Below are 23,859 nucleotides of genomic sequence, written 5' to 3' on the forward strand. Positions count from 1 at the left end.
TACGTTTACCATAAAACAAAACTCGTATTACTATTTTTCGCAATGCTTCATCCCTTTATAGAATTCGAGATTCTAAACACAAACACAAAAATTACCTTGGATGTCCTCGTAAATAGCTTCCTTTGTCATCCTCACTTCTTGTTTGGCTGGCGACCTCAGGGTATTCAAAATCAGGAAGGTCACAGTTTCCATTTGAGACCGTAGGTAATTCTAATCCAGAACCATTGACGTGGCCATTCAGTTGTTTGTGACCTCTGTACGTAAATACAGAAAAAGACAATAAATCCATGTAATACAATTAATGGCGAATAACTTCAAATTTTGTAAAAAAACAGAAATACGGTTATTTTATCTGTATACAAAAACATTTTAATTTGTACGTATATTGTAATGGTCCTAGCAAATTATCTTTAAACCATTAAATACACAGCATAAAGACAGTTTTTAAAAGTATTTACTTAACCCACATAGCACATGTCTACGAGATGTCCTATGGATGTCCCACATGTACCATTTTTATCTCAGGAAACTTTAAGGATAATGAAAATATCCATGGAATTTCCCTTGGATTTTAACAAGATGTGTCTGTCACAGTAGAAACTTCAAGGATTATGGAAATATCCACGGGATTTCCTTTGGATTTCAATGGGATATGTCTGTCACAGTTGAAACTTTAAAGATAATGGAAAATCTACGGAATTTCCCTTAGATTTGAATGAGGTGTGCTTGTCACAATAGAAACTTTAAGGATAACTGAAATATCCATGGGATTTCCCTTGGAATTCAAAAGGATGTGGTTGTCACGGGACAATACATTTGAATGGCCAAAAGTCGCCCTGTGATTAACCAGTAAAGACCACAGGAATGTTCCAAAGAAATTAAGAAGGTTTCGTTTTCAGAACATAAGACGACATCTATATTTTCTCAAAATATCTATGGAAAATTCACTGAAAAAAAAAAAAAAAAGTTTTGTGAACATCTCAATATCACGGAACTAACGTTCCTTGAACGTCCAGCGGACGTGTGTATGTAAGAAAATGCCTTACTGATAGAGAAAGAATAAAAGAAGATAAAGTTCATACCCAAAATCATCTTTGTCGCCATAGTTCTCAAATTCAGATGACGTCCTTCTCTTGGGAGACGATTCCGATGGAGGCTGGCGACGTCTTCTGTCGAATTCTTCAACAGCTCTGATATTCGAGCTCACCTCACTACATATCTCAGACCGAGTATCTGCTGTCTTTGAGCCATCGGGATAGTCTTCTTTCGAGAAATATCTGCAACAATTACAACATAGGCACAAATAAGTCTATATTCTGCTAGACAAGAATTTAATCGCTGACATTTATTTATTAGTAAGGACAGAATCATCAGGTTTTCCTTTTAATTTTGATTTAATTCCAGTTCCTTTTTCTTAGTTATTCCTTAAGAAACAGTTGAAAAAGAACCCTGTCGGATTGAAACAGCGCTTTTGGGCGGAAATATACAAAAGTGATAAGTGGAATGATAATTATATATTAAATTTATCAATGTTGATTCATTTTATAAGAAACATTTATTCGTTTTATCCATAATTACTTGCAACTAATTGAAATTTTAAAAAAAATGTAGCATCAACTGAGAATAGGAAGAAGCATTGTAAATAGAAATAAAATGAAAGAAATGATTACCTATCATTAAGAGCACTTCTGTCGCTGAGGCCATATTTATTCCATGGCTTTTCATTGGCTTCAACTTTATTTTCTCCTCTCTGAGATATGGATTCCAAAGCCTCCTCTATGACTTCGTCCTTCGTCATGTACTCCTTATTATGTACTAGCATTGGCACTTCCATCTTCTCCATTGAATGGTAACGTTCATTCAAACGACTCTGAGACAAACCAATGTTTCGAAGTTTGCTGGGTTGGTCCTGGAAGAGAGTTATATTTAAATATTATATACGTAACTACAGATATAATGCATGATGCACAGACTAAAAAATAGACAGCTTTTCCAAAAAAAAAAAAAAAATCATAAATTCTTTCGCTGACATGCTTTATCATGTAGAGGTGATAAGAAAAAAATGTGACCTGTCAAACTTCAATATGGCGTCTACTTAGATGGTTTACAACTTTCTCTATTTTTAATTTTTCTTTTGTATTACCTTGCAAAAATTATCAGAATTGGGAAGAAGTTTTGGTTTATGGCTCAACGAAATATGACTCAGAATGAATGAAATATGGCTCTACGAAATATGAAATAAATGAATATGTGCTTTCACTTTTATGGTTCTGCTACTTTTAACGCACTTGAAAGTTATTAAAGAACTCATCTATAAAGATCCTGTAATGCTACTTTTAACGCTCTTGGAAGTTATTGAATAACTCATCTATAAAGATCCTGTAATGATACTTTTAACGCTCTTGGAAGTTATTAAAGAACTCATATAAAGATCCTGTAATGCTATTTTTAACGCTCTTGGAAGTTATTAAAGAACTCATATAAAGATCCTGTAATTCTATTTTTAACGCTCTTCGAAGTTATTAAAGAACTCATCTATAAAGACCCTGTAATGCTACTTTTAATGCTCTTGGAAGTTATTAAAGAACTCATCTATAAAGATCCTGTAATGCTACTTTTAACGCTCTTGGAAGTTTTTAAAAACTCATCTATAAAGATCCTGTAATGTTACTTTTAACGCTCTTGGAAGTTATTAAAAACTCATCTATAAATATCCTGTAATGCTACTTTTAACGCTCTTGGAAGTTATTAAAGAACTCATCTATAAAGATCCTGTAATGCTACTTTTAACGCTCTTGGAAGTTATTAAAGAACTCATCTATAAAGATCCTGTAACGCTACTTTTAACGCTCTTGGAAGTTATTAATGAACTCATCTATAAAGAGCATGTAATGCTGCTTTTAACGCCCTTGGAAGTTATTAAAGAACTCATCTATTAAAATCCTGTAATGCTACTTTTAACGCTCTTGGAAGTTATTAAAGAACTCATCTATAAAGATCCTGTAATGCTACTTTTAACGTTCTTAGAAGTTATTAAAAACTTACATATAAAGATCCTGTAATGCTACTTTTAACGCTCTTGGAAGTTATTAAAGGATTCATCTATAAATATCCTGTAATGCTACTTTTAACGCTCTTGGAAGTTATTAAAAACTCATCTATAAAGATCCTGTAATACTATAGAGAGCAACAAACTTTTTGAACGAACCCACCGTCTTCTTTCTAAGTGTGATGTTGAAAACGAGAAACCTATGCTGCTGAACACTTCATATTATGAAGTTACCTCCAACTCACATACAGATGATGGTTGATAGCTTGAACACTAAACTCAGGTGAGATAGTTACATTTTGGACTTTTACAATGACGAAAAAAGTAACCATGTGATTCAAATTACAGTTGTGTAAGTAGTATTTACTTAATGAAACGACCAAACCAAACCAAATTACGTGGCGTAACAGTCCATTTGAGGGTCTGAGCCGCTCCAACGCCATCTGTCAGCGGCTAGCTGAATTACGTCCAGCCTAGCGGCGAGCAAGTGGTCAATGCGCTGCGTCGCCTTGTCTCTAACAGGCGTCTCCCCAGTTTGCCTCACGACGCTGGGTGGACGCCGAAAATTGGGAAGCACCGGTCGGGAATCAAACCCGGGACCACGTGGACGTGAGTCCAACGCTGTAACCACTACACTACGGTGTCCCCGACTTAATGGAATAACGGTTACATAAATCACAACAGACTTCCAATATATCCCTATTGTTTGTAGGTAAGTTGAAACAGTTTGTCTACAGTATTATCTTAGGATACTTATAAGTGAATTCTTTAATTACTGAATATGCATCCATTATTGTCTTTGAACTTCTGGAAAGTGTCATACAATATGATTCTTGCTTACGGAATAACTTCTTGCAAAATTAATATGTATAAAGTATAAATTGTGCGAGAAATTTCATTGCTGTTAGGAATTCTATGAAAATATTAGCAATGAAGCGTACCAGTCACTTAAGAAGCTCATAAAGAAAAATGTATCATATCATTTCGCTTTATCGTATAAAAAGAAACCTGCTAGTAAAAAACATCTCTTTCGCAGTGTACGAGTACATATTTTATAAATCTCTTTTTTAAAGTTCTTTCTTAGCAGGCACCTAAATGTGAAGACTAATAACCCTGCAATACTCAGAAGCTTACTCAGTCAACATCTATATTTTATTAATAGCTGTAGAGTTTCGACAGGTAACTTTTCTCATTATCAACAATGTCGAAGGAACTTCCGCTACAATCCGCAATATAAATTTAAACATTCCTGAGTTAACACTTTGATGTACAAAATTTTTATCAACTCGTATGTATGAAGAAAGTAAAAATTAGGTTTATAAAAAATGAATAGCAAAAAATGTATTTTAGAAATAAATACTGATCACTTTAACATCAACCTTATCCAACTACAGTGTCAATGCAAAAGAGATTAATCTGATGCGTTCTTTTAAATTTCTTTGTGGTATATATCAAAAACTAAACTGGGTAATGTTCTTTTAAAAGAATGTTTGCCGAAAAGACTAAGGCTTAAGAACATCCTCTATGCTGTTATTTACATCTTAATGTTTTAACAACAGTGATGTTAATATATATATATATATAAACTCTTAATGTTATAATGGTTAGTGCGTTAACCTTAACAGCCACTTTATTATTATTATTATTATTATTATTATTATTATTATTATTATTATTATTTAAATAATATATAATCCTGTGATCTTTTGCTTTCCAAATATCTTTCAATTTCCGTAAGTTTAGATCCTGTATGAGCAATGTTGCCGTACTTAACATTAATATATAGAAATCTTTCCTTCCAATTTGTGTTCCTGTGTAAATCTTAGTCCCGAAGAAGAGTACCCATGGGACGTACCGGAAATATCACTAAAAATTCTTTTAAAAAGTAACACTATTCAGGTTATTTTTTATATATATTATAATGTGTTCTATTCGCTCAATTACTAATCCTTTGTGGTAGTTTATATAAAGTGATTGGTTTTTATTTTAAAAATCGCCTTTCTTTTCCTTATGAACCTATAGAAATAACATTCTTCACGTACGAATTGATAAACGTTTTTATGCATCGGAATATCTTCTCAAATTTGTTCAAGCTTATGTTACAGGAAGTGGTGTGATTTTAGCGGAAGTTCCTTCAACACAGTTGACAATAACAGAAGTTGCCCACCGAAACTGTACGATTATTTATACAATGTAGACAGTAATTAATATTGAATTATGTCTCCATCAATCTATTTAAACAAAGTTAACAACCCTGATTTATTTCACTCATTCAAGAGGTTCTGAAAACACAACCACTTAGTCAGTTAGTGTATGGTGATATTTCCGTGCTTATATACAATATTAATAGATTATTATTGTTACTTACGCTATCCAGAAGGTTGTCTAAACTTCGACTCCTGCCTTTGTCTTCGAAATATCGATCGTTCAGAGCAGATTTTCTTGACAGACCCATTCCTGGAGAAGCCACTCCATGGTCCTTGGAATAAGATCGCATTTTTGGTTTCTGAGGCTCAGGCCATTTATCCTGAATGATTTCATGAGACGCCTTTCTCGTCTAAAGAAAGGATAGAAGACAAATAAATGTGTATTTTATATAAATGTAAGTCAAAATATTTTTTAAAACTGAAATTTATTCATAATCCAAAAAAATTACTTCAGTTTCCGCCTCGTATCTACGGAAGGGAATGTAATGAACCACTTGTTCATACGATATCACATTTATTTTTCCTATATTTCACGTGTTTCTTATTTATCTTCTTTTACTTCTTTTTATGCAATTTCATCATCTAATTAGTGATGGGCAAACTCTTTGAGGAGAGGCCAAAGGAGAAAGAACAACACTTTGGGCGGGTCAGTATAATTTATATATTTAAAAAAAGTACATTTCATAAAATTCTTGTAATACTTAATTTCTATTAATGATTGAAGTTTCTTATAATCAGATTCGAACTGAGATGCATTGATTTTTAGAAGTAAAGCAAAATATTTATCTGTCAGTCTAATACAATTCTTTCGAAATAACCCAGTTCTTCTTTACATTCGTCAGATTAAAAATCATGTTGAGGGCTGAATAGAACTCCCCAGGAGACCGCATCTGGATCGCAGACCGTAGTTTGCCCTTTACTGACATAATAATTGTTTCCTTTTCAAAGTTTATTCGTCTGTTTAAGATATTCTTTATTCATACGAGTATATATTTACTTTCATTTTGAATTGTACTGTACATAGTCTCTATTCATATATACATATACATATATATATTCATTGATCAATATTTCAATGTTATTATCGGAACACATCACGAAAACACATCCTATCTTTCTACAAAGAAACGGTGGCTCAAAAACTATATATTTCATTAGAAATTACAGGATATAATTGGTCCTGTTAATGCAACGTTTACATTTGCAAAATATACAAATAGTAAACAATAATTTTACAATAAAATCATGGTAACATAATTAGTTGACAAACCATTCAACAAATGAAGATCATCTAAAAAAAAGTTTTAACTATTCTAAAATTACTAGAAAACTACGAAGAGACATTATAATATTATACATACAATGTATTGATAACTGTTGCAGGGGTAAACCATTTGTAATAATAGTATAGAACTTAGCTAGTATGTTTCTTAAACACAAGTTTATGACTTCAGTACTGATATTTTGTGTTTCGAAAGTGTATCAGATTAAGATTTATGGACTTAATGTAAAGTTTGGTTTAACATTTTAGAAGAATATATGAAACAGTACGGATTTTTACAGATTTCACGAACGAAACAAAGACTTAAAATATTACTAATACTCACTGCTTGCTTTCTAACAGGGGGTTCAGGAGGGGGAACAGCTGGTCTTCGAGGAGATGACGGTGGAAGGTCTTCTACCTCCACAGTCAGAGGACTCATATGGCCTGTTGGAGAGGTCACGGAGCTCTGGAAGAGAGACATACAAAAATTCTCGTAACTAATTAAGAAACTATACTTTTGAAGATGACTGATCGCATTGAAGTACTGTACTTCAATAATCTGCTTCAATTTGAATTACACATTACTGATTTCTCAAATTTTTCCCCAGATATGCGCTTGACATTAGAATGCAGCGTACATAAGTTTATAAACAAAGAAGATGTTTTTCATTCAACAACTTCTATTAAACGGAAAGCTATCCATAATTAAAAAAAAAAAAAAAAAAAAAAAAAAAAAAAAAAAAACCATTCACAGCGTGGAACTTTGTTACACTCAGATTTACTATAATAAGAAAAATAAAAAGTAGGTAAAAAGCGTCAGAAAATCACCTTAGGCCTTCTTCCTTTCTTGCCAGACACGAGGAAGAAATTCTTGCAGACTGGGAACGCTGGTGCTACCTCCATTTCTGAAATCAGATCCAGAACGTAGTCAAAGCCATTCATTTCTCGGACTTCTCCATCTTCTTCCTCATCCACTAGACTCACTGACCAGCCATTGCATTCGTTAATACCACGATCACGCACCACAAGCGACGCCAGCTCTTCTCCAGTTGTCCAAGAGTCAACAGGAGTTAACCGTGACTCGCCTGCAAAAAAACAGAAAAAGAGAGTTATTTGTTAAAATTAGGAGATGATATTTGTCGAAGGTAACAAATGGAAACTCTACATATGGCTTTCCAGAAATTTCTATCTTTATGTATGTTTGAAAGAACAGAAAATGCTCTTTTTTTTCTGTAAGCTCCGTAGTAAGAAGTACGAAACTGGTATATAATCATACCGGATTACAACTGAACAATATCAAAGAATAAAACATTTGAAATGGCCAATGTCACTAAAATATATAAATAAATAAATCTATATATATATATATATATAAAATTGAAAATCACTATGTTTGTGACTCTAAATCTCCTGAACCGCCCGACCGATCTCGATCAAATTGTCAACATACATGAGATGAGGGGCAGGGATTACTTTAGGTTATTCCCTTTGACGATGCAATGTAGGGGAGGGGAGGAGGAAGGGGAGAGAAATTTAAAAATGATCAAAAATGACCGATATTAGTGTTGAATCCATAGTTTTTGGGGTCGATGAGAGGAACAGTGACACTTCTGATACTGTTTCAATCCAAGTTCAGCCTGATAGTTGGGGAGGGGAGGGTACAACGCAGGGGAGGGGGATAAACATTTAAAAATGATCGAAAATGACTAATATTAGTGTCGAATTCATAGTTTTAGGAGTAGCTGAGATTAACAGTGACAACTCTGATGTCGTGTGCTGCAGCACGGAAGAGGGGGAGGGGGAGCTATATATAATAATAATCGAAAATGACCAATATTAGTGTCTAATAGATAGTTTTCGGGATCATTCAGAAGAACAGTGACATTTCCGATCCGGTTTAAATCCAAAATCAGCCCCGCCACTTGGGGGAGGGGGAGAAAGAGATATGTAAAAATGATCGAAAATGACCGATATTAGTGCTGAATCCACATATTTGGAGGGTCGTTGAGATGAACGGTGACCGCCATCGATGCCATGGCCCGCAACATGAGGGAGGGGTATATATATATATATATATATGATCGAAAATGACCACTATTAGTGTCGAATCCATGGTTTTCAGGGTCACCGATATGATCAATGATCTTTCCGATATTGGTTAAATCGATGCCATTTAAAACAAAAACAGCATATTTCACGGCACTACACACATGAGATACGGAGTTGTGCGTTTAAATTTTCATTTCAACCCAGCGAAACGGGTAATATATTCTAGTAAATAAATAAAAATAAAGATATTGACACGCTACTTGAAACTTTCTCGGTGCAGTAATTCTGTAATACTGCTTGTTGTTGTGCCTTACTCTTCACCTATATGAAGTTTTACTGCAAACAAGAGACCAACAAGAAAACTAAATAGTAAAATGATTAGATATTAATTCAAGAATTTAACTTTGTTACCACTTAGATGAGCACATGAAATGAAACTTTTTTAAGTATAACGTCCCGTTAGGCTGAGAGAGACGGATGATTAAGGCAAGTGAAAAGTAGGGATGGCCACAAAGATCCGGTTCCGGCGGAACCGGTTCTCGAAGATCCGGTTTTCAGAACCGGTTCCGGACCTGGATCCGAAAACCCGGTTCCAGATCTGGGTCTGAAAACCCGGTTCAAGATCTGGATCTGAAAACTCGATTCCAGAACCGGATCTTGGGAACCGGTTCCAGACATGGATCCGAAAAACCGGTTCCGGAATCGGATCCGTTCAGATCCAAAAACCGGTTCCACAAGGAACCGGTTCTGGCCATCCCTAGTGAAAAGTGGTGGAATAATTGGTGGAATGAGAATATGGGAGGAAACCGGAGTACCCTGAGTAAACTCACGGACACAATGTTGTCCATCACAAATTTACTTGGTCGGTAATCGAACCAGGTATCCCATACACCAGAGCTAAGCGCTTTACCACTGAGCCACCGTGCCTTAGATGAATTCAAAACCATTGTGTATCACAATAAAGTAACTTACTCAGATATACAATTTACAAACTAATATCTTAAAATTATAAAACTAGCTTCGAAGAGTTTTTTTTTTTTTTTTTTTTTTTTTAGTTTTAACTCAATGAATACAAAGAAGCAGTGGCGTACACAGAATTTCATCAAGGAAGGGGAATCAAGCTCTCAATCAAGTTCATATCGTTTCAGGATTTTTATATACGTGTCTTAATAAAGTAAATGCTTATTTTTTCATATCTAGTTAAAGAAGAGGGGTTAAAACATGGAAAATTTCCTTTGCATATGCCTCGGCAAAGAAGTAAACACTAATTTGTAAGCATATTGTTCAAATAAATATATATTGCAACATGTCGCAATTGTTTAAAAAAAATAATAATATTTAGAAACTCTCGTATTGTATTACGAAATAGTGGATTATGACTAAAGAAATCCAGAAATAATACTATTAAAAATTGGTGCGCTGACCACGCAACGTTCATTTATACGTGAGCGGTAGGTTAAAGTCCTTCATTGACTCAAATGTCATATACCTTTTAAAGTATTATAGGGGCCGCGGCGGCTCAGTGGTAGAGCGTTCATCTCTGGTGCGTGGCGTCCCTGGTTCGATCCCAGTTCGCGCCAAGTGGACTTTGTGGTGGACAAACACCGTGTGCGTGGGTTTCCTCGGGGTTCTCCCATTTCCTCCCACATTATTCATTCCACAATTCCATTCACTTCTCATCATCACCATATCCTTTAGCCCAACCAACATAACGGTGGGACGTAAAACTCAAAGATTTCAAGCCGTTTTTAAAGTATTATAAACTGATGCATAAGAAAGTATTACATACACTTGACCTAGCTATCTAAAGAAAGAGCATATTAGTCACTAATTCATGTTAGGTACCAGAAATAATTTACTTTTATAAAATTATTTGAATGAAACTAATGCATTTAAAAAGAAATATCTATAAATCATGTAAAAGGAACAAAATTGTCAGGCATTTACGCAAATTTCAAGTTCTTTGTATGACACACAAGAATTTTAGGAATGATCCAAAAAGTGAATCAAAAGATTGCAATCTTGGCCAAGAATTTTAAGAATGATTAAAAAAAAAATGCATCGAAAGATTGCGATCTTGGCCAATAATTAGTTTTTAGATCAGGGGTTACAAAATTTTTGAACGGCCACTAAATCGAGTCTTCCTATTTTTTTTTTTTTTTTTTTTCTCCGGAACAAGGACATCATACTGAGTTAAGTGATAGTTTGGGTTTCATTACACAATATGTAGTTCTCCAGATATAAGGCATGGAAGAAACTTTTTGATTGAAATATATTGGATCTTTTGATCCAAAAATCAAAAGGTGAAAGTAGCTTCTGGATTCTAATTAAATGATTATCAACAATTCTACTTGGTTGGTCTTTTTACCCGTTCATTCGGGAGCGTAATACGGCAAATTGTGGATGCGTTAAAATATTAAATAATACTTTTGATAAAGTGGATACTTTCAAATATTTAGGATCAATATTAACAGACGAAAATCATATTCACGAAGAAATTAAATGTCGAAACATGGACGCTTACTCTAAGGGAAGAACATAGACTGAAAGTATTTGAGAACAAGATCCTGAGACGAATATTCGGACCCAAGAGGAATGGGAATGGCGGAAATTTCATAAAGAGGAACTACATAATTTATACGGTTTACCCAATATTGTTAGGGTCATCAAGTGTAGGAGTCTTAGATGGGCGGGTCATGTAGCTAGAATGGAAGAAAATAGAAACGCTTTCAAAGTCTTGTCTGGAAGACCAATCGGAAAACGACCATTAGGAAGACTTAGGCGCAGATGGGAGGACAATATTAAGATGGATCTCGCAGAGATAGGAATACAAAGTAGAAACTGGATCCAATTGGCTAAGGATAGAAGTCAGTGGAGAGCTTTTGTGAACGCGGCATTCAACCTCCTGGTTCCATAGGCCATAGAGTTAGTTAGTTAGTTAGTTTTATCCGTTCATATTTTGAAGCACAGACAGCGTGTATTAAATATAACACGAAAATTTTACGGTCGTAAAGTCTGGAGATCTGGGTGCCATTAGTTTAAAGAACATTTCCTAACTGAGATAGACACTAGGATATTTTGTCTGTATATGTACTAGAAACATATTAAAATGTTCTAAGATTATCCTAATATTCTTGTAGAAATATTGTAGGAATATTTAAGAAGGGTCCCCCTGAATACTCACCATCTGAGAAATGAACTTCCAACGCCATATTCGTTCTCTTCCTATTCGCCCTCCATTCCAGGAGACAAGGTGGATATGTTCTTGAGAGCTGACATTCAACACGGGCTGACTGAAGCAATTTTCGTTGGCACAGGGCTTTGTAACCATCATATGCATTGTCAGACACATATCTGTAATGAAGTATACATATCGGTAAATACTTATAACACTTCACCATTTCTAAAAACTGAAATCACCAGGAAAAAAAAAAAAAAAAGTACAATGGATTGGTTGTTTAAGAACAATTTGCATGCATTCTTCTTTTCACCACAAAATCTTAAATAGTTACTTTCTGACATTGACAGACGTTTGTTCTTATTTAATTTACACTGCAACTATCGCCAGAAATGTAAAATAAATAACATGGAATTTAAAAGATGCTACCACTTATTTCTACGAATATGTAACTCACTCAGCTTAAAGAATAAAATTAACTTTATTTATTTAACAATCACCAGATACAGCTTAGAGGCCATTTTACACTGGATATCTAACAACAACAACAATAACAATGGAAAGGATTTGGGAAGGTATCGGCCAGGGTCTGTTTAGTAGGTACCATCCCAGCATTTGCCTGGAAGGACTGAGGAAAAACTTGTAAGATAAATGCATATAATATTTTTACACTAGGGACCCATTTAACTGAATTTGATGAAATCGATGTTGTTTCGAATGAACAAAAATTCCGTTAAACCGGAATAAAGGCTTGTCAATATACAGCACCGTATATTTGATATATTTTGATGTATTTTCAGCGTGAAAAATCTTATTAACAACATATAAAGCCCTCAAAACTGAATATTAAAACTGGACATTGCAAAAGCCATACAACTAAAAGAACGAATTTTAGTTTAACTTGTTAAATAAATAAATAAATAAATAAATAAATAAAAACATATATTCTATTGCTTACTATTAGAAGAACACTTCTTAGTATTATACGAGGGAGGATCAGAAGCTAAGGTCGCAAGACCGATATTTCTAGAATTTAGTCTGTTATAGAGAAATCAGGAGTGTGCAGTAATTTTAATACATGGAGTTGGCAACTGTGCAGAGTTTCAGCCACCAGCCACTTGCGGCGCAAGTTGTATGTTAACACAAATGGCGATTCGTTTGGAAAACTGATCTCGCGAAGAAGCCCGCTTGGTTTTCGATTTTTGTGAGCGACACATGTAACTGCGACTGAAATTCAATGGCAACTGGTAGAGGTTTACGGAGAGACTGTAATGTCTCTTCAGCATGTCGCAGAATGGTGTCGAAAATTTGCGGCTGAATAGAGAAAACGTCACCGACGAGGAGCGTAGGTGGCCGACCCAGCACAGCATCAACAGATTTGAACACAACCTGGCATTGGAGGAGCTCAGTCACGACAATAGGAGAATCACGTTACGGCATTTGATAGCAGAATTGGGGATTGAAGGAGCACCTAGAAGAACGTCACTTTGCTCCAGACGAGAAGGAGAGGCGAAACACTTCGTGACGCAAGGACAGGATTTTTACCAGGACTTTAAACTCATCCCACAATGCGATAAGTGCCTGCCTTAACTGATCTGGGACTATGCCAAAAGAATAACCAATGTATGTGTTAACTGTTAGCTGTATTGGTTGTATGAATATATACACGTTTCACTGAAGGTTCTATAACCTTACTTTGTGATCACCCCTAGTATATAGCATATAAGAATGCTGAATACATATATACAGGGTGTCTCAAAAGTCCCCTGACATAAGGCAACTCTGTTATTATCAGAGTTACAACAAAATGTAAGAGGAGAAACCGTCTCCAAATATGATATTTTCAATATAAACTGAAGGATTTTTTTAAAAGTCAGACGAGCCGTTTGAGCTGTACACTCTTTATGTGCCCAATGTTAAATGAAAATGCAACGTTGCCATTTACGTGGATCCACAATATAAAAGTAAACGGGGACATGTTTGAAATGGGGGTTGACCATGACACGTTAGTGTAAAAGACAGTCGCTTCATTGAATTATGTTGAGTGTCCAGGTATAGTATCTGTTCTACATTATTTGGTTGTTTGACAAATTTATCATCTATTAATTAAATAACAGTTTTACTATAAACAAGAGAATCATGCTATAAATTTAATAGAACTTGAATGCCGCTGATTTAAAATAATGGACAACGGCAAGCGATCTGACAATGATAGTAAAATGCTTACAATAAAAATAGTAGTCAAGAAATAATAGTTTAACGCAAATAGCAACCAACAGTCAATACCATTCTTCAAAAATTTATAGATGTAACTTACGCATCTAAATTTGCATTACTCTTATTTTGTTTTGTTTGAAACGTTTCTTAATAAATGAACGTGAAATGACACACATTCACATTACATCCAAATTTCCTGGAGAAACTAAAAGAAAACTATAAGCACTTACTTGAGCAAATATTTGTAGAGGGTTTTCGTTGGTGGGAAAACTGACAAGCAATTCGCCATCAACAGCCATCCTCTTTCGTTGTTTTCTTCGTTTTCATTCTTCCATGTTTGGTTACACAATTGGCACAGAATCTCATCACGCATTTTCTCGTTTACAATACCCTATTAAATAGAAACACACTTTTTAGACACATACTGTATTAAAAATTCACTGCATAAATATATTCGAGTAAAAACATATGTAAGTCACATGATTTTACTCAACAACCGCAAGTTTCTTTTATCTTCTCATAGAAGAACCATTTAAATATTTTAAAAATAATTCAATATCGTCAGTCACAAAGTCGTAAGGCGCTCATTTGATTTGTTTTTTATTAGTATTCTACGAGGGGCAATCACAAATTTCCCGAAATTTCGTTCTTACTATTTAATACCACAATATAGATTCACATTCACTTAATCGCCTTCAAAATAGGCTCCTTGAGAGCACATTCACTTAATCGCCTTCAAAATAGGCTCCTTGAGAACACATTCACTTAATCGCCTTCAAAATAGGCTCCTTGAGAACACGCACACTTGTTCCACCCCTCCCGTCATTGCTGGAAAAAACACTGACAGTCCTGATTTGGTATGTTTCTAAGTTCAGCTGTCGCGTTGGTTTTCTACGGTGACAAAACGGCTCGCAGAAACGAACATTCTCCTCCTCCACTAGCCTCCCTATTAAGCGGATTTAGCACCAGTGGATTTCTGGCTCTTTCATAAGATCAAAAAGGCCCTCAAAGGTAAGCGTTTTGACAACGTAGAAAACATCCAAACCAACGCGACGGCTGCACTTTGGAACATACCAAAACAGGACTTTTAGCGTTTTTTCCAGCAATGACAGGAGCGGTGGAACAAGTGTGCGTGTCCTCAAGGAGCCTATTTTGAAGGCGATTAAGTGAATGTGTTCTCAAGGAGCCTATTTTGAAGGCGATTAAGTGAATGTGTTCTCAAGGAGCCTATTTTGAACGCGATTAAGTGAATGTTCTCAAAGAGCCTATTTTGAAGGCGATTAACTGAATGAGTTCTCAAGGAGCCTATTTTGAAGGCGATTAAGTGAATGTGTTCTCAAGGAGCCTATTTTGAAGGCGATTAAGTGAATGTGCTCTCAAGGAGCCTATTTTGAAGGCGATTAAGTGAATGTGTTCTCAAGGAGCCTATTTTGAAGGCGATTAAGTGAATGTGCTCTCAAGGAGCCTATTTTGAAGGCGATTAAGTGAATGTTCTCAAAGAGCCTATTTTGAAGGCGATTAACTGAATGAGTTCTCAAGGAGCCTAATTTGAAGGCGATTAAGTGAATGTGTTCTCAAGGAGCCTATTTTGAAGGCGATTAAGTGAATGTGCTCTCAAGGAGCCTATTTTTGAAGGCGATTAAGTGAATGTTCTCAAAGAGCCTATTTTGAAGGCGATTAACTGAATGAGTTCTCAAGGAGCCTATTTTGAAGGCGATTAAGTGAATGTGTTCTCAAGGAGCCTATTTTGAAGGCGATTAAGTGAATGTGCTCTCAAGGAGCCTATTTTGAAGGCGATTAAGTGAATGTGTTCTCAAGGAGCCTATTTTGAAGGCGATTAAGTAAATGTGTTCTCAAGGAGCCTATTTTGAAGGCGATTAAGTAAATGTGCTCTCAAGGAGTCTATTTTGAAGGCGATTAAGTGAATGTGAATCTATATTGTGGTAGTAAATAGTTACAATGAAATTCCGGGAAGTTTTTTTCTGCCCCTCGTATAGTATTATCAGTCATAAAATTGTAAACGCCCATTTAAACGATTTTTTTTAATCTTCAAGAACACTACTGGTCATAAAATCGTAGGATATCCTTTTATCTTTTTTATTTATTTTTATTATTATTGTTACTTAATTTTTTTATAGTACTGTTGTCAAAAAACCAGCATGCACAAGAGCTCAGCACATCTCCCATATATAGAAGTTAAAACTTGGCAAAACTTCTGTAAGAAAATGATCACCTTATCGTCGAGAAAAGAATATAAGAAAGAAACGACAAAAAAGTTATACATTCAGGTGAATTAAATGATTATGATAAACACTTCTTAAGACGAGGCTTCAACCACATGCAACGTCATCCATCGATTAGGCACACGAATTTTTCCCAATATTTCTAATTATCTCAAGAAACACAACTTATCAGAAAAAAAAAAAAAAAAACTCTTACGGAATATAAAAGCTAGTACATCTTCGGAAATGTATCAAGTTTCTTGTGAATGTGTAAACACGCACACGCATATACATGAAAATGAAATTTTTAAGTTTTACGTCCCACAGTTATGCCGGCTAGACTAACGGAGACAGTGATGATGAGAAATGAATAAAATAGTGGAATGAAGGAAGTGGGAGAAAACGGAAGAACCCCGAGGAAACACACGCACACGGTGTTTGTCCACCACAAAGCCCACTTGGCGCAAACTGGGATCGAACGAACGACCCCACGTACCAGAGGTGAACGTTCTACCACTGCACACACACACACACACACACATATATATATATATATATATATATATATATATATTTTCAGGCACTTGTTTGAAAGTTAACAAAATAAATAAAGTACAAATATTAGACAATACAAAATCATCAACAGAAAGAACTGTTTTGGAAGTTTATTTCATTCTAACAAAACAACCAAAATTAAATCTGGATCAGGGAAACCTTAATAAACACTGGATGAACATTATATCAGAATACACATATGATTATCATAAAAAGTAATTCATATTTACAACCACAATTTCCATCCTTATGTGAGGACAATCTTAACTATCACAGTCTACAACTTTTCTCATTTATCAATCAACAGTCGCTAGAAACTCTTTTTCATGTTCAGCGGGAGGACAATAAAGAGGTGGAACAGGAAAAATGCTTGTTTCTAGAACAATAATAAAAGTGTGACACTAAAAGAGAAGAAGCCGATCTCAACTTTCAAATTACTGATAGAAAAAGAAGCTGACAATTCACGGCATAAAACTGGATATTGGTTGTACTGTGCAGCGATGAGGCAAGAGATACATTCTGTTAATTCTTACCTTATTCACAATATAGTCTCCTAGAACCATTTCCTTCTTGCCACTGAGGTTGCTATCGTTCATGAACCTTAGGATAAGTTTGAAAATGGCCAGAGAGTCTTGATAGTCGATGTCCTTCGATTTGGCTAGAAACGGAGTTTTGATTGGCTCTCTTTTCATGCCCCACAAGTGAGACTGCAAAAACAAGACATACAAAAATAAAATATTTAGTTTCAATGCTAGCATAAGATGTAAATAATTTTTGTTTGTTTCTAAACTTAGTCTTAAACTTAGTCTAAACTTGCTATTTCTGTCTTGTCATGGATTTTCAAGTTATCTCAAAGTTTAAAATTAACGTGTTACAACATTAGAAAACGCTTATATTCAACCTTTCATAATACTACAAATTCTAGATAAAAAGTTTTGGTCGGGATTATATCATCCAATAATTATATACAGATATTGAACACACACTCGTAGATACAGAATACATGGTGAAGTATGTTATCAAAAATTCTGAATAATATAGCCGTCTTTTAAGATTAAACGTGATTTTAATAATTTCGCAGCATATTTAGTCATTTATCGGTGTTAATTTGAAACAGTTTCTGATGCTGATGTCAGCAAGTATGTCAACTCTAATTTAGGTACATCTATAAAGATGTATCTATCAATTCTTGGAGGCAATTCAATTCTAGAGTTTTCTTCAAGAAATCTCGTTTCATTTCTTTTCTAAATATACGAGGAGCTGCTGAAAACTTCGTAATCAAACCCGAACGGAGTGCACGTGGAACGATGAAATTTTACAGTTATTCTACATACTCTCTCCGAAGTTTAATACACTTCCTTGCATCGTGCTCCATTTTTTGCAGAGCAGTTAAAAAAATATCTGGGGATTGTTCTGTAGCACTAACCATCTCTTTATCAGATCCAAAATGGCGTATTATTTGAGTCTGAGGAATAAATAATAGTCTGACAGAGGAATGAAGAGGATTATCTAGACATTGAAACCCTGGATCATGCAATGTTGGTTGTGTTTGCAGTGCTCAAGACAGTCTTAAGAAACAGAATTCTTTTTAAATTTTACGCGGCACTGCACTTTCAGTTTTGTAAGTAATGGCGAGTAATACTCTGCGTTAAATGTATGACCCCTGGACAGGTAGTCTATGAGTACGACCTCCATCTTTATATCAGAAGAATGTTGCAAACACTTTCCCAACCGACTTCTGTCTCTTGAACTTCTTGGGGCGAGGGAAACCTGAGTGCCGCTACTTCATTGACTGTTATTTCGTTTCAGGATCATAGTGGAATAACCATGTTTTTTCCGAATTTTTGATTTGCTGACAAATTTTTAGGAACCCATTTTGCCAAGAACTTGCGCATGCCAAAGTCATTATGCTACCGACGCGTTCCCAAGAAATGTCCACAATCTCTGCCACATGTTCTACTAGGAATCTGCGATTTTCAAGAGTAATGTCATGAATTTCATCCATGATTTCGGGGACAGACTGTTTCTAGTCTTCCTGCACGTGGAGCATCATCTGTTGAGAAATCGCCACGTTTAGACTGTGCCACCCACTTCTTCACCACTGTATATGACGGAAGAAGTCCCATAGTGCTTCACTGATTTCGTTATGAATTTGCTTCAGTGAATTTCTTTGGTGGAACCAAAATTTGATGACAGCTCTGATTTCGATGTTCAGGCAAACATGATCCCTCCAGGGGGCTTGAAAAAGTCAATAAGTTCGTTATTAATATGAGAATCTATTTGTACATACAAAGATATATTCTTTAACACTGTAAAATTTCGTCATTCCAGGTGCACTCTTTCTTGATTGGGTTATGAACTTTTTAGCAGCCTTTCGTATCTATTTACAAGTTTTCAATCATCAATTAGTACCAAGTAACCCAAAAAAGTGCAACATCCTGAGCTTAGAGAGATTATTTGGACTACTTTATGATGAAACATTCCCTTTTATATGAAGTTCAACACTCTTTTTATCATCAGCAGCGCCAGCAGCAATAACATAATAATAATAATAATAATAATAATAATAATAATAATAATAATAATAATAATAATAATAATAATAAGAAGAAGAAGAAGAAGAAGAAGAAGAAGAAGAAGAATGATAATACTGAACAGAATTCAAAAGATACAGGATTAGAAGTTCATATAAAAAATTTACTCCTACCTTACACGAGATAAGAAGTTGATTCTTTATAAGAAGTTTAGCACTATCATCTTGGAAAAATCACACAAAAAGTAATTCAATATTTTATTGATCGCCAAGACCTAAACAGCCTTGTTCAACGATCTTGATCAATTTTACTTGTGTAGCTTTTGCATTTTTCCAGCTTTTCACTATGTCGTTTAGGAATAGCAAAATAAATATTTCTCAATAATCTTTAAAGATAAATCCTCGTTATTTTCCTCACACAGGAAAAACTATCATCATTTCCTTAAAATTACTTTTTAATGAGGCATTCAGATTGCTAAAAGTGATATTTTTCGACTACAATGTATCTTAAAGCATACAGCAATATGATTTTGCTCAATGCTGAGAAGGTTTAAGGTAACGCATATTTTGTTTTAAATTAGTTACAGAAAAATCAAATGTACTCGTACATGTAAGTTAGAAAGGATATATTGCATCGCTCAACTAGTGGACAATATCGCTCTTTATCTAAACTACCAATTAATAGTATAGGATGATACTGTTCTATCATAGGATATCATGTACGAGGGTAGATTGGAAAGTTCGTGGTTTGACTAGGAAGGAAGAATTATTTTACATTTGTATACGTTAGCTGCTTAGCTATATTCGTTGGTAGTCACTGTGTAAAATTTAATTTCTCTATTGTTTCAGGTGAGGAGTTTATAAGGCACTAAGTCGGCGGAAGTGGCGGAAATTTCTGGCATGGAGAAACTCTACCAGGACAATGCGCACGTTCACACGTTCCTTGCATCCATGGTAGAAATTCTTTCTGTGGGCTCGAACTAGTGCCGTACCCACCGTATTCGCCTGATCTGTACCCCTTGGACTTTCACTTGTTTAGAAACCTTGAAAGTTTTTTGAGGGTCAGTGATTTTCTTCTGATGCAGAAGTGAAAAGTGCTGTACTGGGACATTTTGCAAGGCTTGAGGAGTCATTTTTTAAAAGTGCTACAGAAGCGTTACCGGAGAGGTGGCATAAATGTATCTCGATCGAGGGGGATTATGTGGAAAAATAAAACATAACTTATCAAAATATAAAACTTATCAAAATATAAATTATCCAAATATTTTCTAATTTTGTAGGTCCGGCCACGAACTTTTCAATCCATCCTCTTAAATTTACAATAGAAATTTCAAAGCTGGCGAGGAAGACAGGAGGCTATGCTGAAACTGTACGCAGACTTTAAATTTAAAACATATTCAAAAACAAGTTCTTCTAAATGACCACGTTTCGTTATTTGACTAAGGATAAGAAACACTTGCATCTACAATATAATCAAATAACAATTAATTATATTAATATAAATATGAAGCTTACTTTGAAATAAATATTGGTGAACTTGGTGAATGCATGGTAATCTATGTCGTGAGGTAGATAATATCTATCCGGTCTTGCAGGCACACTTCCAACGACCTTCACAAGGTTCCTTTCTGTATGCAATGGCTGCCAATCTACATATCAAAGTCAAATAATTAGTTTATTCATACAGAGTCTAGACAACAAAGAATTTCAAAAACAATAGTATAAGTGCATTTTGCTATTAGTTTATTTTATTCATACAGAATCTAGACAACAAAGAATTTCAAAAACAAAGGTATAAGTGCACTTTTGTATTAGTTTATTTTATACACAGAATCTAGACAAAGAATTTCAAAAACAAAGGTGTGAGTATATTTTTCTAGAGAATCTAGACAATAAAGAATTTCAAAAACAGTGCAATGCAGTGGCGTAACTAATGGATTTACAGGGCCTCCAATGTAGGTGGGGCCCAAGCCAAAAAGAGCCCTTTAAATTTCGAAACATTAACTTTATGATGCTGCGATATTAAAATTCACTTTTTATGTTTCATACCTAGGTATAATTTACACTTTTCCTTAATATTGTTCTGAGTATTGAAATAAGGGTATTCCAATAAAAGCAGCGGATTTAATATGTTTAATATAAAGCATACATAAATAAAAATATCTGATATTTTTATATCAATATAGGGTAAGTATTCAGATTTTAGTATGCAGCTTTTAATTTGCGCAATACCTCTTTTCATTGGTTTACTAACACTGTTATTACGAGTATATTATCAGTGATTGTTGCAGATTAGTAAACATGGGATTTCATTCCGTACTAGTTATCGCAAAATTTTGCAGACCACAATACAACGCGAAAAGTTGAAACAAGTAATTGTAAGTGCTACGCTAATTATCGCATACTACGTGCAAACTTTTGAACGAATGTTTTGTTGAAAATGAATGCATGTGGTTTCACGAGGATGGCGCCACTTGCTACACCTCCTGGTAATCGAAACCCTGATTTATGGAATTTTAGAAATCCAACTGAACTCACCGTCTAGTTTGCTGAATATGAATGCAAGTTCTGCTGGAATTTCCAGATGATTGACTCCAGCCACTGCTCTGGAAACTCGTTCTTGTTCGTCTCTTTGGGCTTTGGCTTTGGCTCTTTCGCGGGCAATTTTCTCTACTTCTGCTCTTCGCTTCAGCTCCTCCTACAAGAATAAGTATTAATCATGTAAACATTTGCAATTTAGAAAAACAGAAAGCTATTCTCTATTTTGTTTTAAGCATAATAAAACTTCTTACAATGCTAATAACACCAAACGTACAATATTATAATCAATGCATTATACATAAATAAAATTATTTCACTTCCTTTAAATTGCTCAATTAACCCCCCCCCCACACACACACACTTTCAGGTTTTCAGCTCTCCCAGCGAGTCTTGTTCAAGGACGATGAAAATAGAAGTAAAGAAATAAGAATATCAAGGTAATGTAAAGGAATAAACTCACCGTGATACGCAGTGAAGATACACCTTGTTAGTTACGAGTAACAAGCAACAATTGACAAGATGTATTTCATTGACGTCAGAAGCATATAAACTTTGGGAAGACAGACTACCAGGGGGGATGGGGTATATAGAATATCCTCCAGAAAGGCGCGGGTCCATTGCTCCTCTCCCGGAAAATTAAAAAAATATAGTCTTTGTTTTTTGCATTTTAAAGCAATTTCGACTTAAAAAGCAAAAGGAAACTTACTTTATTTTTACCTTTGGTAGTTTTTTTTAAATGTGTCACTAAAAAACACACGCACATACTTTACACAGTTAGTTTGTTTTTCAAACAGTAAAATTCAACCTCGTTTTACAATTTTAGTTAAATTATATCAAGTGTATGTCAAAAACAAAATAATGTTAAGGTAGTTGAAGTGAATACTCAGAAACAATAAAGTTTTGAAAGAGGTTTTAGGCCTACAAGCGTATAACTAATCAGGTCCGTATTTATATATGCTCTAAATAATTTGCCGGCCCCAGCACCCCCCCCCCCCCCGAAAACGACCAATATTAGAATTGAATTCATAGTTTTTAGGGTCGCTGAGATGAATTGTGACAGTTTTAATCCAATTCAACTTTAATGTCATACTCCACTCGTCAGGGAGGTCGAGATTTTAAAAGTAATCGAGAACGACAGATATTAGTGTTGAACTCATAGTTTTCGAGGTCACTGAGTTTAACGGTATCAGTTTTCATGATGTTCAAGTTCATCCTCGCCCCTTGAAATAGGGGGTAGAGGATGACTTTTTAAAAATAATCAGATAAGCTAGTTAATTAGTAACTACTGTAATTAGAGCGAACTAGAGACATTAGATATTTTCTTGCGCTTCCGCGAGACTCTGCGGGTTGGTAGTTTTAAATAATACTTTATTGTGAATCTTGTAAAAAAAAAATCCAAAATTTTGCCGCCCCCTAAATTCTGCCGCCCTGTGCTCGAGCACAGAATAGCACTTACCTAAATACGATCCTGCAACTAATGTAAATGAAGCTCAACAATGTATAGTAAGTTGTTTTTAAATCTAAACTAAACTCGCTTTGCTGCTCGTTATCTAAATAAAAACAGTTTGTTACTTTACAGTTTACTCCATCTTCACCTTCATAGGGCCAAACACTGACTATCTTTCTTCACAATTAGAAACAAACTTTTGTGCTATTTTTTTCATATCCACTTTGTCTAACATTGTTTTGTGAGTGTAGCAAACTGCTACTCCATGGTTGACCCTCTTTTGGGCCATAGCTGACCTAAGATAGTTGAAATATTTGGGGAGGGGGGGGGGGACGAAAAACAGTTTTACAATTTTGGGGGCGGCAAGCCCCCAGTGTCCCCGGTGGGATTGACGCCCGTGGTGTACCTTCATTGCTCTTCCCAGTGAGTCAATTCCTTTATATTTCCTTCATGTTTTTATTTCTTTCAATCTCACTTTTATCCTCCATGAACATAGTTCTAGGTAAAACCGAAAGTATGGAAATGAAAGAATATTTCACGCATCAGAATTTAAAGTAAAGTACAAGTAAAATAAGAGTAACTGAGGATGATCCTGTT

General features: G+C 35.0%; 1 protein-coding gene across 10 annotated transcripts in view; it reads right to left on the reverse strand.

Annotated features, from left to right (window-relative positions):
- Myo10A (unconventional myosin 10A) overlaps positions 1-23,859 on the reverse strand; it is a 744,055-nt gene that overhangs the window by 329,621 nt on the left and 390,575 nt on the right. For all 10 annotated transcript variants that reach the window (XM_081732073.1, XM_081732074.1, XM_081732068.1 and 7 more), the window contains 11 exons: positions 21,813-21,972; positions 20,790-20,923; positions 17,275-17,448; positions 14,195-14,355; positions 11,754-11,923; positions 7,349-7,605; positions 6,864-6,986; positions 5,418-5,606; positions 1,671-1,909; positions 1,083-1,277; positions 96-254 (listed from right to left, as the gene is read on the reverse strand). In XM_081732073.1, the coding sequence (XP_081588199.1) occupies positions 96-254; positions 1,083-1,277; positions 1,671-1,909; positions 5,418-5,606; positions 6,864-6,986; positions 7,349-7,605; positions 11,754-11,923; positions 14,195-14,355; positions 17,275-17,448; positions 20,790-20,923; positions 21,813-21,972 (1,961 nt within the window). The remainder of the gene's footprint in view (positions 1-95; positions 255-1,082; positions 1,278-1,670; positions 1,910-5,417; positions 5,607-6,863; positions 6,987-7,348; positions 7,606-11,753; positions 11,924-14,194; positions 14,356-17,274; positions 17,449-20,789; positions 20,924-21,812; positions 21,973-23,859) is intronic.

This window comes from Thermobia domestica, chromosome 11, assembly GCF_964235325.1.
Source record: "Thermobia domestica chromosome 11, izTheDome1.hap1.1, whole genome shotgun sequence".
NCBI classification, from domain to species: Eukaryota; Metazoa; Arthropoda; class Insecta; order Zygentoma; family Lepismatidae; genus Thermobia; species Thermobia domestica.